At 42.4% G+C, this 14,999-nt stretch overlaps 2 protein-coding genes across 4 annotated transcripts in view; one reads left to right on the top strand and one right to left on the bottom strand.

Annotated features, from left to right (window-relative positions):
- On the top strand, positions 1-5,730 carry LOC103364589 (ectonucleotide pyrophosphatase/phosphodiesterase family member 7). The gene is made up of 4 exons (XM_008291742.1): positions 1-259; positions 3,523-3,668; positions 3,806-4,429; positions 5,447-5,730. The coding sequence occupies exons 1-4, from the start codon at positions 16-18 to the stop codon at positions 5,720-5,722; spliced, it is 1,290 nt and encodes a 429-aa protein (XP_008289964.1). The 5' UTR covers positions 1-15; the 3' UTR covers positions 5,723-5,730.
- Positions 5,731-7,940: 2,210 nt separating this feature from the next.
- Positions 7,941-14,999, bottom strand: part of LOC103364586 (sodium bicarbonate cotransporter 3-like) — a 57,018-nt gene continuing 49,959 nt past the window's right edge. For all 3 annotated transcript variants that reach the window (XM_008291739.1, XM_008291740.1, XM_008291738.1), the window contains 10 exons: positions 12,893-13,054; positions 12,324-12,437; positions 11,195-11,356; positions 10,862-11,113; positions 10,704-10,772; positions 10,454-10,627; positions 10,248-10,379; positions 10,092-10,168; positions 9,908-10,015; positions 7,941-8,698 (listed from right to left, as the gene is read on the bottom strand). In XM_008291739.1, coding sequence (XP_008289961.1) covers positions 8,617-8,698; positions 9,908-10,015; positions 10,092-10,168; positions 10,248-10,379; positions 10,454-10,627; positions 10,704-10,772; positions 10,862-11,113; positions 11,195-11,356; positions 12,324-12,437; positions 12,893-13,054 — 1,332 coding nt within the window. In that variant the 3' untranslated portion in view covers positions 7,941-8,616. The remainder of the gene's footprint in view (positions 8,699-9,907; positions 10,016-10,091; positions 10,169-10,247; positions 10,380-10,453; positions 10,628-10,703; positions 10,773-10,861; positions 11,114-11,194; positions 11,357-12,323; positions 12,438-12,892; positions 13,055-14,999) is intronic.

Below are 14,999 nucleotides of genomic sequence, written 5' to 3'. Positions count from 1 at the left end.
AGACTGAAGGTGAAGATGAAGCTGGAGCTCTTCGTCGTCCTCGTGGCTGTGACCTGTGCCACCAGCAAGCCGCTGAACAAGGCAACGACGGGCAAGAACAAGCTGCTGCTCGTCTCCTTCGATGGCTTCAGGTGGGACTATGACCAGGACGTGGAGACGCCGCATTTCGACCAGCTGGTGGTCGACGGCGTCAAAGCCAAATACATCACCCCCCCGATGCTGACCATGACCTCACCGTCCCACTTCACCACCATCACCGGTAACACCATTAATTACAATTTTATTTACTTGATCTTATTTTCATTTATTTTGTTTTAATTGTTTTAAATTGAACTTATTTGAATTCAATTCCAGTACCAATGTGCTTTAACTTATTCTCATTTATTTTGTCATTTTAATTTATTTACATTGACTTTATTGTCATTTATTTTTGTTTAAATGTAGCTTATTTTATTTTATTTTATTTTAATGCATGTAACTGAATTCCTTTAACTTTTTTTAATAATTCCCATTTACTTTACATTATTTTAATTTAATTTAATTGAAGGGAATTTTATTTTCATGTAACTGAATGCAGTTCCATCTAATTTAAACATTTGATTTGATTAAGTTAATCGACGCTGACTTAGTTAATGAGCTGCTCTTATTGCTGTTACCTTTGCAGTAAATACTGCACGTATTACTGCAGTTCTAAATGCAGCTGCTGTACAACAAGTACTACTGTTTAACCTAATACTGCGTTATGACTACAGCATGTGGTAGAAAGTACAAGTCAACAACTTAACTACAATTTAAGGCACCTGTACTTTACATAAAGAGTCTGATATTTAATTTACGGTCTTCTTGCATCCTATACTTTCAGATTCAAACACTGCTTTTTTTCCACTGCAGTACTCGTTTACTAGTCACTGCACACATTAGGTCTTTAAACTGAACAAACAGACATAGAATTAATAATTCAGTTTTATTTGTATAGCGCATATTTACAACAACAAGTCATCTCATAGCGCTTCACAAAGGCGGAAACACCCAACAATCCAAACATCTGGATTCCCTATAAGTTTCAGCAGTCTGCTGGTGGGAAGGAACCGGAAAAAAACCTCAGACAGAACCAGGCTGAGGGAGGGACGGCCATCTGCCTCGACCGGTTGGGTGGATGTAGGATGAATTATACAATGTAGTTTACAGTTAAACAAGTTATTAGAAGTTTTTGTCTTTTTGTTCCTCCATTTCAAATGGACCAATGAAATACTCCATTTCGTGGTTGGTGGAGGTAACAGGAGGCATCATGGTGGGGCAGCAGGATGCAGAAGGTGAGGCCAGCGGCTGTAGTTCAGGAGCTCCAGATCCAGAGACATCCACAGAGAGAGCAGATAGATAGATAGATAGATAGATACTTTATTCATCTCCAAGAGAAATTTACAAGACGCAGGAGAACCTCGGGGGGAGTCACAGAGTTAGTCATATGTAATGGTGATAGGCAACTATAGAAACATATACATACACATATATATAAAGAGGAGAGGAGAGGAGAGAAGCCCAGTGCATCATGGGAATCCCCCGGCAGTCTAAACCTATAGCAGCATCACTAAGGGACAGCTCAGATGACTCCGAGCAGCCCTAACTATGAGCTTTATCAAACAGGAACGTTTTTAACCTAATCTTAAAGGTAGAGAGGGTGTCCGCCTCCCGAACCCAAACTGGGAGCTGATTCCATCAGACAGGAGCTGATAACTGAAGGCTCTGCCTCCCATTCTGCTTCTAGAAACTCTGGGAACCACCAGTAGACCTGCAGTCTGAGAGCGGAGGGCTCTGCTAGGATAATATGGAACAATCAGGTCTTTAAGATATGATGGAGCCTGATCATTAAGACTTTTATATGTTAGAAGCAGGATTTTAAATTGGATCCTTGATTTTACAGGAAGCCAATGGAGAGAAGCTAATACTGGAGAAATATGATCTCTTTGATTGGTTCCTGTCAGAACTCTGGCTGCAGCATTTTGGATCAGCTGAAGGTTTTTAAGAGAACTATTAGGACATCCTGATAATAAAGAATTACAATAGTCCAGCCTAGAGGTTATAAATGCATGGACTAGTTTCTCAGCGTCACTCTGAGAGAGGATGCTCCTGATTTTGGCAATATTCCGAAGATGAAAAAAGGCTGTCCTACATGTTTGTTTTATATGGAAGTTAAAGGACATATCCTGGTCAAAAGTAACCCCGAGGTTCTTTACTGTGGAGCTAGACGCTAAGGCGACGCCATCCAAAGTAGTTAAGTATATAAAGGAAGTAAAAGCAACTCCAGCAGCAGAATGCTGATGAAGAATTGTTAATGTAATTATATCAGATATTGCACCATAAAATAAGTGGTTTTATTAGTGCTATAAGTGCTTTTACTGCTGATGCTTCAGGACATTTTGCTGATAATACTTGTGCTGGTTTGATGATTATTTTTTTTCGCCTTCATGACAGATTTACAGTGGAAACGATTATAATTAACCTCGAGATAAGATGTTTTATTGTGCTGCTTACAGAGCTGCTTCATGGAAACAGATTCAATCGCTCTGAGAACAGAGTCCCTAAACTGGGACTGTAGTTAGTTTAGTCTTGGTTTAAGGTTTAGGATGGGTTTAAACCTGTGTGTTTAAAGTCACTCCAACTCCACCGTTTAAACTGCACATGTGGTTTATTCTGAACCAGCTGCTGAAAATCTCATAAACTCCCGTGGAGGTCTAACCTCTTCAATCTGCTGCAGACCCAGTTTAACTGAGGTTTCATTTAAACTGCTGCTTTCATTACCAACTTTCAATAGACTTACTGTAACTAGTTTTAAGTTTAACTGTAACATCATGTAGACCCAGTTGAACTTTAATTAAACCTGCCACAGACCTGGTTGAGCTACGGTTTAACTTGAACCTGCACAGACACCGTCTACCTGAGGCTTAACGTAAACCCACTGCAGATTCATTTTAACTTAAACTTGCCACAGTCCTGGTTTAACTTAAACCTTCTGCAGGCTCAATTTCACAACAGCGTCACCTAAACCAGCTGTGGATCCAATTGAAAGCTTTTCCTAAACCTTCTCTAGGCCTAGTTTAACTTGTCGCAGACCTGATTTCGTTAACGGTTAATTTAACCTCGCTGTAAATCAGGTGTGACTAATATTCAAGTTAAGTGTGAACTCAGGTTTAATTTAACCTGCTGCAGAACCTGAGGTTCAACTTAAACCTGCACAGACACAGTTTACCTGAGGTCTAACTTAAACTTACTGTGGACTTGGTCAAAACTTTTACAAACCCACTTTAAGTTCAACACGGACTCAGTTTGCTGAAGTTTGACTCAAACCTGGTTTAACTGATGTGAAGAAGGAGGAGGCACATCTGTGACCGTCATTATTTAGCCTCTCAAACAAGTCTTGTTTTGTCCACTGAAGACTACACTTGCTTCGGACTTAACTTGGTCTTGGTTTGTGAAGTCCTATCAGCGTGTTAAATGTTACAAACCTTCCTGTGTGTGCACCAGGACGATGGGTGGAGGATCACGAGGTCGTCCACAACATGATGTTTAACACCAAGACGAATCTGAAGGTTCCTCACAAGAAGACGCTGACCCGATCAGAGTGGTGGGACAACGGGGCTCTGCCGTTATGGATCACAGCTCAGGACCAGGTGAGGAACACAAAAATCTGACTTTATCACACTAATATCACAGATTTAGAAGGTGAGCGACACCAACAAGAAGGATTCAAACTGTGAATGTTTTAACAAAGGCACTGCTGCAGAGTAATGTAGGTTTTTCATTTCAGGGTCTGAAAACAGGCTCCTTCTTCTTCCCTGGAGGTGGTGCCAACTACAGCGGCCAAGCGGTCAACCAAGTAGTGGTGGAAGAGGCTGGCCACCCAGACGACAACGAGACCGAGTGGCGTCAGAACATCGACACGGTGATGAGCTGGTTCACTGAGGAGGACTTGGACCTTGTGACGCTGTACTACGGTGAGCCGGACAACGTGGGCCACGCCAAGGGCCCGGACCACCCGCGCCGCATAGAGATCATCGAGCAGATAGACCGCACCATCGGCTACCTGAGGGAGGCCATCAGTCGCCACGGCCTGAATGACAGCCTGAACGTCATCATCACCTCCGACCACGGCATGACCACCGTCAAGAAGCGACCTGAGGTAGACGAGATTATCCTCAACAAGTACCTGAATCTACTCCAGCACGCCAGTTTCGAGATCCTCGACTATGGTGGGTTTGGCATCCTTACACCGCGACCAGGACAGGAGCAAAAGGTCTATGATGCTCTGTCCAACGCGCCCAATCTGACGGTCTACAAGAAAAGCGAGATGCCAGAGAGCTTCCATCTGGCCAAGAGCGAGCGGCTGCCTCCCATCGTGGTCGTCGCAGATCTGGGCTTCAACCTGAACTCTGTGAGTTTTACCCCTTTTTGGATTCAGATCACATTTTTCCCTGGGAGTGTATGAGCAGAAATCTTTTGGAGCCCTGATAGCTTCAGGAGTTCAGCAGTTTACAACATCACATAAACAAGGTTTAAACAAAGTAAAGTAAGGATCAAAAATGAAAATGACAGCATGAATATTTCCTATTTATAAAATTCTAAAATGACTTCATACAAAACAATCAAAGTCCAACCTGCATCTCCTGAAAGTGTGTCGGGATTGGTTTTGGACCAATTTCTTATTTAATTTGGACTTAGTTTTAGACTTATTTCAGACTTTCCTTGTAACTTGTTTTGGACTTGACATGAGACTGGTTTTGGACTTTGCTTTGGACTGATTTACAGCTTGTTTTGGACTTGACATCACGATGGTTTTAGACTGGTTCTGGGTTGATTTTGGAGTATTTTCAAACATGAATTCTGACTTGACGTTAAACTGGTTTTGGATTTGCTTTGGAATTGGTTGTAGACTTGGGTATAGATGTGGGTTTGGACTGGCTACAACAGCATTTAGAATTGGTGTTAGACTTGTTTTACTATTTGTTTTTATTCATATTTTGGCATCTGGTAACTTTGCCTTCAAGCAGTTAACCACAAACACGACAACACAAAGTATTCGTGTTGGTATTAGTCATTAAAGCAACTGTTTCCATGTGAATCCAAAAGTGAAGATGACCAAAACTGATGTTGGTCATCCATCAGTGACGTGTAGAAATTGAGCTAAAGTCTAATTTTTTAGTATTTTGTTCAAACATTTGAATGGTTCAGATATTTTTGCAGATGTCTGCAGCATTTCCTCACCAAGAGCTCTCAGCTTTTCTATTTATACTGAAGTCACAGTGGAGCTCCATTTGAATGCAGTCTAAGTTTTAGACCAGCAGCACTGCAGGAAGTTGTCGGGGAGGTCAGGGGGGCAAACGCCAGAGTAAGAAGTGATCAGCAGGAACCAGCAGCGAACCAGACTCCATGACTTCTTCTTTTGTACCAGAGATTCATCGTCTACGTGAACAAAGGTGATCACGGCTACCACAACGGGGAGATGGACATGAAGACCATCTTCAGGGCCTTTGGACCAAACTTCAAGAGGAACTTTCTGACGGAGCCGTTCGACAGCATCCACATCTATCCTCTGATGTGCAAACTGTTGCAGATCGAACCGGCGCCGCACAACGGATCACTGGCTGTGACGGAGGACATGCTGCAGTACAACGGTGAGTCTGAACAGACAAAGGTCGGCCAGATGTGTAGATCCTCCTCCTTTTGAGGTGTTTGCAGTCGGCTGAAAACTACAGGCATGCAGTGAAGCTTCCAAACACAGGAAAACATCATTTAAAATCACACAAAGAAGCACAAATCCATCCCTATCACAAACGGGCTCCCTATCACCTTTTAACTTTTTTTCTTAGACTGTGACCTTATCGGCTGCTGCAAAGATGATCCGAAATGAAATGTTGTTGTGTATCTTGTACAATGACAATAAAGTTTCTTCAATGTTAGTCTTAGCTAATGCTAATTTAGCCACTTTTCCCTGTTTACTAAAATTCAATTTAAAATTCAATTTTGATGCTGCAACACTTTAAAAACTGAATTTGTTGTACTACATGAAACTGAGGATAAAACTCAACCGGTTGGTTGTATTTGTGCTAGTTGAGGCTACCGTTAGCCGTGGCTAAAGCCAACTTTGCAGCTTTCTCCAACTCAAAATTTGACAGTCCAATATTTTAGGAATTGAATCGTTTCATGTCATAAACAAGAGAAATCATAATAGAGAGTTTTGTAGCACCACATAAACTAGTATTGCTAAATGCTAACTAGCCTAGCTGAGCAAAGTAGCAGCGAGTCCTGCGAGTCCTGCAGCGTGTTGTTGTTGTTTAACAGCTTTTAATCAAAGGTGAGACAGTATGTTTTGCAGCGCTGCAGATATAAACCCCAGGAAGACGTCTCACTCTGTCAGACCGATGAAACAAACCTCCATGTAGCATTACCGTTGGTGATCAGGTTAACTTGTGTGTGTTTCAGGTGGACTGCAGAGAGCTCCAGTGTCTGTTGCTGTGCTGCTGTCGATGCTGATCTCCATGTTCTATGTGATGTAGCTCATCCGGGAAGCATCTGGTTTTATTCTTAATCTTGTAAACATCTGACTTAAACATCTGAGTGGATTATTATCAGAAATATATATACTCGATGCTAATTTATGAGTTTGTGCTTTTTTTCTAGTTTGTTTTGCTGCAAATATTTCACAGGTGTATGTCGTCGTCTGCTTCATGAAGACGTATGAAATAAATTTGAACAAAGCATTTTCACCACTTCTGTAAATAAACACATATCTGTGTTAAAGAACAGTTGCAGCTTATTTCAGTCAGCTGTATTTCTATTCATGTGTCTGTTGGACCTAAATGCTGACTTCGCTGTAAAGACCCGCAGGTTGTTACAGTGTGATGGTGGGTTGTCCAAAATGAGTCAAACTTGTCCAAAATGATTCAAAAATCGAGCTAAAACATTGTCTAAAATGACTAGAAAATTTGGAAAAGTTATCCTAAGTGGCTCAAAATGGTTCCAAAATGACTCAGAATTTGTCCACAATGTCCTGAAGTTGTCTAAAATTACTCCATTTAAAAAAAAAAAAAAAAAAATTGCCCAAAATTACTTGAAACTTGTTTGTAGCCTGTTTACTGGCAGCAGAGTCCACAGATGAGGAGCTGAATCAACAGGAACACCATCCTGTGAAAACATCCACGTGTCCACAGATGAAAGAAATCTACATACAGACTGTGTTTCACCTCCAGCATCAACTGGAAGAAAAGGCTGAGCAGGCTACAACAGACAGGACATTATGTGCTCAATAACTGCTTTGACAGGACTTCTACAGCACCAGTGCACACTGAACACAAAACTATCCTTTTTCAACAAAATGTGGGTTATTTTGGAAGGTTTGGAGTAACTTTAGAAAAGTGATTTTGAGAAGTCTGCAGTCATTTTCAAAGGTTTGATGTCATTTTTGACCATTTAGGAGTATTTTGTAAATTTTTTTGAGCCATTTTGTAAAAGTTTTGAATCATTTTAGACACTTTTCAGTCATTTTGGATGACTTCTGAGTAACTCTGGACAATTTGCAAGTACATTTACACAATTTAAGAGTCATACAGTTTCCTAAATGTCTATTTCAGGAGGCTACCTGCTGTTTCCTTTAAGTCAGACTGAAAGCAAAAAATCATTCATGTAAAAAGTTGGGTTTTTTTTAGAAGCTGCATTGAGCTGAATCTGGACAGCGGAGGTGGAAAATGCAAAGTTAGCAGAGAGACACAATACTTGGAAGCACAGCAGGTTGGAATAAACCAGAATAATCCTTCATCTATTGCCTCTGACTCAACAGTCTCTGAAGGAATACTTCAAAACTCTTGAGCCAAAAGACAAGTTTGAGCTTTCACTGTCCAACATAAACATGCAGTCATGTCGCAGCAAACACTCTCCATCACCTTTAATCCTCCTGAGACAGGTTTTATTGATTGTTTATTGATCTGTTGGATCTGATGGACTCGCTTTGATCTTTGCCACCAAATTTATTTATTGAAACTTTACAAAGAAACTCTGACAACAGCGGCTGTGAATTCATTCAGTTTTTCTGCTGCAGGCAACACGGTGAGGTACAACAGTAATCACACACACTGTCTCTCACACACACACACACACACACACACACACACACATAGACAGACACACACACACAGACAAACACACAGACATACACAACTTAAATCAGCATGTTGGATTAAATAAAACTCCATCCTGCGTTGTCGGAGGTGAAGAGCCTCGTCTGCTTCATTAAAGCAGACACATTTAAAACCGTGAAATTAAACTTCAGCTGTTTCTCAGGCGTCCGCTGAGTCCATTTTTCAGTTCAGCAGCCAATCACAGCGCAGCAGCGGACCGCCCGACTAAAACCAACCAAAGAAACCTGAGGCAGCTGTTTCCGTTTGCGCTCCAAGTGCCGGAGTCTCCATGTTTCACCATAAAACGATGAGAAAATAAAACGTTCACCTCCTCCGAGAAGACGCAGGATGAGAAGTGCTGCGAGCTGAGGTGAAGCCTGATTGGTCAGCTCGCGACCTGCGGCGTCCCATCAGAGCAGAGGCTCCGCCCTCCTCGTCCTCCGGTGGATCATAGTGATGTCTCGGCATCCACGACTTTCCGACCTTCTTCGTTCTCCACGTTTATCTCGACACTCGGCAGCTTGTCCTGGCTGGAAGATGCAATGAAAACAGTATCGTCACGGTGACAGACTGAGCATGTGCAGTCACCTCTGTTAAAAAAACCCTTTAACTGTGGGTGAGCTTTACTCTCATTCTGAAGGACTTTATCCAAGTTCTGTAATGTAATGGATTTTTATTTTCCTCTAAAGAACTTCAGGACATTGTTTGGTAAACCTCCAGGATCACAATGTCACAGACATCCATATTTTACGTCTCTGATAAAGATAAATCTGTCTAATCAACAAAGGTTTCAACTACATCAGCATCAGTTACTGACTGACCTCCTGCTGTCATGTAAGACCCGTCACCTGACTGACCCTCAACCTCCATTTAAAACACTTTCAAAATCATAACTGTATTTATACAGCACCTTAAAAAAAAACAGACTTTCAGGAACAATGTTGAACAAACAGGGCAAAAGGCCAAAGAAAAAAGACCAGAGAAGCAAAACAGAGTAAAACGCAGTAAAAGATTTACAAAACCAATCACCAGAGCAAACACCAGTGGATACAAATTAAACAATAAAAGCATCAAAAACACAATAATAAATTAAAGAAGTCGAATTACAGATGACAGAAGTAAAATCATAAAACAAGGGTAAATATAAGAAAAAAATAGCTATTAACCATGTTTCTCTAGCTAGTCTGTGGATGATTGTATTTACTAACCAGCCTCACTTTACGAACCCTTCCAAACCTGACTGCTACACATTTAGTGTCTCATCTTATATCCAGTACATTTTTTTATACGTACCTGAGCCAGAAGATGGCATCTCATCTTCAGATGTCAATTTGCAGCTATGTTACTGCTAACTTCAAACTTAACCTCATAAATCCTGTTTTCATGGACGCCTGATGGAAGCACCTGGACCCAGACTTTACAAGCATGACATCATTAAAACCCTTTACACGATGCTAGCTACCCTTAATTCCCTTGCAACCAGCTGGCAAGTTTCTAGCAACTACCTCCGACAACCTAGCAACCCCCCAGCAGCCACATGTGCCACCATGTGACTCTAAATCATTGTTGAACCTGCACAAATCTTTATTCTTTGGTCTCACTTCAGTTGTAAACTGTTGAATGTGTCCACCGAGTTGTGGGGGTGTACAGCATCCTTTACTACACTTTAGTTCAGAGTGAGAGAACCAACCACAAAGACCCTCAGCAGGTGATGTCACCAGGTGTTGAGTGAAGTTTACCTGGAGCAGCGTTTCAGAGGTTTGCTGCTGTCACAGTTCTTGGAAACTGATTTCCAAATGCCGCTTTTGGCCATTTCATCTGAGATGTTCACTTCTGATGGATCCCACCTGCAGAAACACAAACAGAGACACGTTAGTCTGTGCAGCAGAGTCCACAGATCAGTGTGTTCTGTCTCTGACTCACCGTCCTTTGTGGAACTTGTCGTGTCCTCGGTCGTACGGCGGTTCATCCTCCACCTCCTCCAGCATCCGTCGAGCGTCCTGCAAGACACACAGCAGAGCCAATGACAAACCTGAAGGAGACTCGAGTGGTTTTATGAGTCCAGCCTCAGTGTCTCACCTCCTTCGCCTTCTTCTTCTTGTCGTCGTCCCTCTTCTTCTTGCTCTCCGGGATCAGGTCGTCCAGCCAGCTCAGCTCTCTCTTGGTGAAGCAGAAATCCAGAAGCTTCCGGATGAACACCAGAGCCAGAACCTGCAGAGAGGAGCAGCAGCAGCAGATCAGTCACTGTTCAGAGAGAAGCAAAACAAACGTCTCGCTGCTCTCACCATCATGGGAAAGACGACGGCGGCGGCTGAGGCCTTGATGACCCAGAGGACGATGAGGCAAGTCATCTGGACCACGGTGAAGACGTGGACTTTCCACAGAGGGACGTAGCGCAGGTAGATTAGGTCTGGCTGATGTTTGGCCGGCATGCCGAACAGTTTGATGCGATCGAAGAGCTGCAGGACGGACCACAGATTAGATACACGTTAACACAGAGCGCAGCAGGACAGATGGATGGACGCAGAGACAGACCTGGATGCCTTTGAGCGAGGACACTCCCATGTAGAGGAAGACTCCGTACAGGACGGGCATCGGGATGAACTGAAGGACAGACAGAGGACATGGTTACTGTTTCATGGACACAGGTTTAAAGTTAACCGTCTCTGTGAGGACTCAGGTGAGACGCTCACCTTGAGGACGGACGTCATGAAGACAGAGCAGCCCATCAGGGCGAAGATCATGAAGCCGGTGACCCGCTGCTCTCTGATGCCCAGGAACTTGGGCTGCTCGCCGGGCGCTGCGCACTCCGACTCCAGCTTCAGACTGTTGACGTGGGAGATGGAGAGCACCGTTGCCGCCACGAACCAAGGCAGGCCCATGATGGAGCATATGCCCAGCATCACCGCCACCACCAGCAGGTCCAGGTGGTAACCGCAGCCTTTCTGCAGGCGAAACACACGGCGGGAGGGAAAGTTAACCACCCGTCAGAGACTAGCTGTGACTGAGCATCGGTCGGTGCTCACCTTCAGCCTGTTCTCCTTCCTGTTGATGATGACGGCGGTGATCTGCTGGTCCATGAAGATGAGGATGGTGCACAGCAGAGCAGGGACAGCTGCCGCCAGCAGCGTCCACCAGGGGTTCGGTCCCAGTGGGGAGATGAGCCAGCCTCGAGTGTTGGATGTGGGCTGAAGATCATAACAGTGTTAGGACACTTGGTAGAGCCCAGCTAAGGTCATGATATAAGTGCTGACCATTTATGCCTGACGAAACCACCTGGGAGAACAGCTACACTGAACAAGCGTTTAGACCTATAAATGGCTGTTGTGTCAGATTTAACAAGCAAACTCCTATCATCTAAGGCACTGTTATACCATTAAAAGCCCAACAGGCAGCTAATGGAGACTGATCAACTACCTCTGAAAACCTAGAAACCACCCTTAACACCTTTAAAGCCCACCTACTAACCATCAGCTCTCTTGAAATCACTCTTAACACCTTTAAAACCCAGCCAGCAACCATTAGCGCCCAAGAAAAGAGCTAGCAAACCCCTAGCAACCATGTCCAAAATAAGATAAAAATAAAAAAAATACAATCAGTACAGAAAAAAATAAAGTTTTAAGAAGACAGATTGATAGTGAAGATGCTATTTGTTTTTTTTCTCCTCAATTTATAACATTTAATGACAAAGTTTCATCAAAAAATGCCAAAAGAGTCTGAAAGAAATGCTCAGTATAAAAAGGTTGTAATTTTCAGTTTAGACAACAATGTCAAGTATTTTCTTTGATGTGAGGATTTGAAGCTGATTTGATGAAGACATAAGAACACTGTTTGTCTGTCTCTTTACAGAACGGCTTCGATAATAAACTTTAAACTAACATTTGCTGAGTGTCAAGGTCGTTGGCCTCATGTTTACCCTGCAGTAATGAAGGCAACGGCAAAACATCTCTGCACTCAGTTATGTAAGGTGCAATCACATGAAGAGCTCAAATAAAGTCACTGATAGGAAGCGTCCTCTGACCTGTTACCACACTGAGCTCACAGCAAACCAAACTCAGCTTTTATCTGACAACTCAGAAACATGATAGTAAATCAAAATGCACAGAGAGCAGAGAAGCAAACCGCTGCAGGCTAAGAAAAGCAGACAAGTGTTACCTCGAAACGGTCCGGTACATCGAGTTTGGGTGAAGGGATTCCCACCAGATAGTCCACCAGCACCATGATCATGATGGTCAGGAAGACGGCGAAGTCGCTGATGGTCGATCGAACCTGCAAAAACATCCTCATCAGCGTTTTGTCTCGTTGCCAGTAAAATGTTGTGATGACTTCTATCTGTCAGACGACGACATCCTGATCTCAAGCTCTGGTTCATGCACGTATACTGAACTGAAATCTAACTGCAGAAGAAAATCTGAGACGTTAAACAGAAGCTTCCATCAGTGTTTCTACTGAATTGTGTTCAAACCTGTAGAAATTTTGTGTTTTATGTTTAAGTCTTTCAAAGAGACCAAAACAGGTTCATCTGATTTGGGCACAAATTTTATATTTTGCATTTGACCAGTTGGTAAAGTTTTACACAGGGATCCATAAGATTCACAGCAAATAAATGTCTAATGAAACTGAATAACGCCTCTTTTTAAACGGCACTGAGTGGAAAAAAAACAACCTGCATTATCATCAGAATCTGTTTCTTTACAACTGTGAGAGTAAACCAACAAACAGACCTTGGTGGGGAAATATCTCTTGGTCTTGAACTGTTTGAGGAAGGAGGAGAGGAAGAAGGTCGTGAAGAAGAGGATGGCGGACCAGAAGAAGACGTCGGGGACGTACGGACCACCGTGGCTGCAGGCCGGACCAAAGAACTCTCCTTTTAAATCCAGACAATCCTGCAGACAGATAAAGAAGCTCAGAGCTGCAATTCCTCTGACGTCCACCAGATGCTGCTGTGCAAAAAAACTGAAGTGAAGTGAATGAAAAAACCTCCATATGCACTGTTTATGCTTGGATTTCAGCAATCAGCAGATTCACTCAGTTTCTTCTCACTTCAAAATATTTACGGAGAACTTTAAGGTCCTCATTTCTACATAGTTTTGCTTCATGTCCATAAATGCGTGTAATATACAGACAGTGAAATGCATTTCATTACAAATGGAAACTTCACCACAGCCGTATGAGAGAGGCTAATCAGAGGCTAATCAGAGGCTTTTACTGTCCAGTTTTATAAATCTGTGCATGAAGCATTTCTGCCACTACAACAAGATCATGAATACATGGAGAGAAATAAAGGAGGAGGTTATGTTGCCACATGAGGAGCCAGTTTAGTAAAATATTTTGTATGAACCACAGTATGGTACACAGTTAGCATGTGCTACACCCGCTAAGAGTCCTCTGTTATCACACATTTACATGATTTGACTGTCAAACAGCCTGCTAGCCAGTTAATTTTTTCAACTTCCTGGTGGACACAGTTGGGTCTCTCTGTAATCCACCACAAGAGTTAAACATTTTCAACCAACTAGAGGCAAATTCTGGACCTGAAAAAACTAGAGGAGGAGTTTTGAAAACTCAAAGAAACGAATGGATTTCTGGTTGATTCATGAAATGAGGCGTCTGCTCGTCTTGTAACTTCTGGTCTCTCAAGTCTGGGACCTGATCGGTGGTTTTGTCCACATTTTCTCTACATGTCTCTTTCCACACAGACAGACCTTGTGCTGCATGAAATCACTCAGATTGTTGTTGTTTTTAACCAGCTTCTGATTCAAGTTTGTTATGGGTGTGTCAAAGTGAAGAAAGGTTTACTGATGAACACTGCTGAGAGATCAGATGTTCAGCATCTGGAACGTTTTATGTAGTGACCCAACGAGCAGGGAACGTTCTCACAACATCTGTACCTACAAGTTTCTACAAGTTCTAACAACATTTTGAAAGTTTTAATCTCATATTCAAAGACTGTTTCAAGGATATTTATAATTTCCAGCTGTTCCTATGAGCTTAAAGACTTTGAGCAGCAACATTAAGAGGATGCTGCCAGAAACACAGGTTACGTTCTATGATAACAAAGGAGGAACGTTCTCAAACAAACATGGAAAAAATGCTTTCCAGATGTTTATCGAGGCCTCAGATGATTTTAAAAAACAAAAATGTTCTTGGAATGTAGTATATTAATAAAAGTGGAACATTCTTTCTACAATATTCTGAGGATGTTATGGGGATGTTTTTGATGTAACACATTCCGAAACGTCCTTCTACAAGACGTTCTCCTCGTGATAACAAAGGACGGAGTATATGGATGAAAATTTGTTCTCTGCTGGAAACTATTCTGTGTCCAGAATAACTTGAAACCCGTCTAAAATGACAAAAAATAAGTTCAGAATGACTGAACGTTTGTCCCAAAACAACTAAAACATGGTCCAGTTGAACTTGAAATCACTCCAAAATGAGTCAGAAATTGCCCAAAATAAAACAAAAATTCTTCCAAATGACTCATACGAACATTTTGGCATTTCAAAAAAGCAAAACCTGGAACCTTTACCCAGCTGATCAACCTGACTTTAGGTCTTCAAAACTATAAGGTCCAAACATTAGGATCAAGAACAATTAGCACTTCTCTCATCGCTTTGACGACTTATTTTTCTGCACTGATGTGACATCTCTCACAGTTTGAACCAAAGAGCTTGTGTTTAGTCTTTTCTTCATGTCACTGCCCCTCATTAGCCAGAAACTATGAGACCAAACAACAACACGACATCAGCGAACGGGGATATTTTTCTTGAATTTGCTGCTATTCCATCTTCCTTCCAGATAACTAAACAACCTGCAGCTTTACGAGGC

This window comes from Stegastes partitus, unplaced genomic scaffold, assembly GCF_000690725.1.
Source record: "Stegastes partitus isolate 25-593 unplaced genomic scaffold, Stegastes_partitus-1.0.2 Scaffold760, whole genome shotgun sequence".
In the NCBI taxonomy this organism is placed as follows: domain Eukaryota; kingdom Metazoa; phylum Chordata; class Actinopteri; family Pomacentridae; genus Stegastes; species Stegastes partitus.
This window is presented reverse-complemented; position numbering and strand designations above follow the sequence as displayed.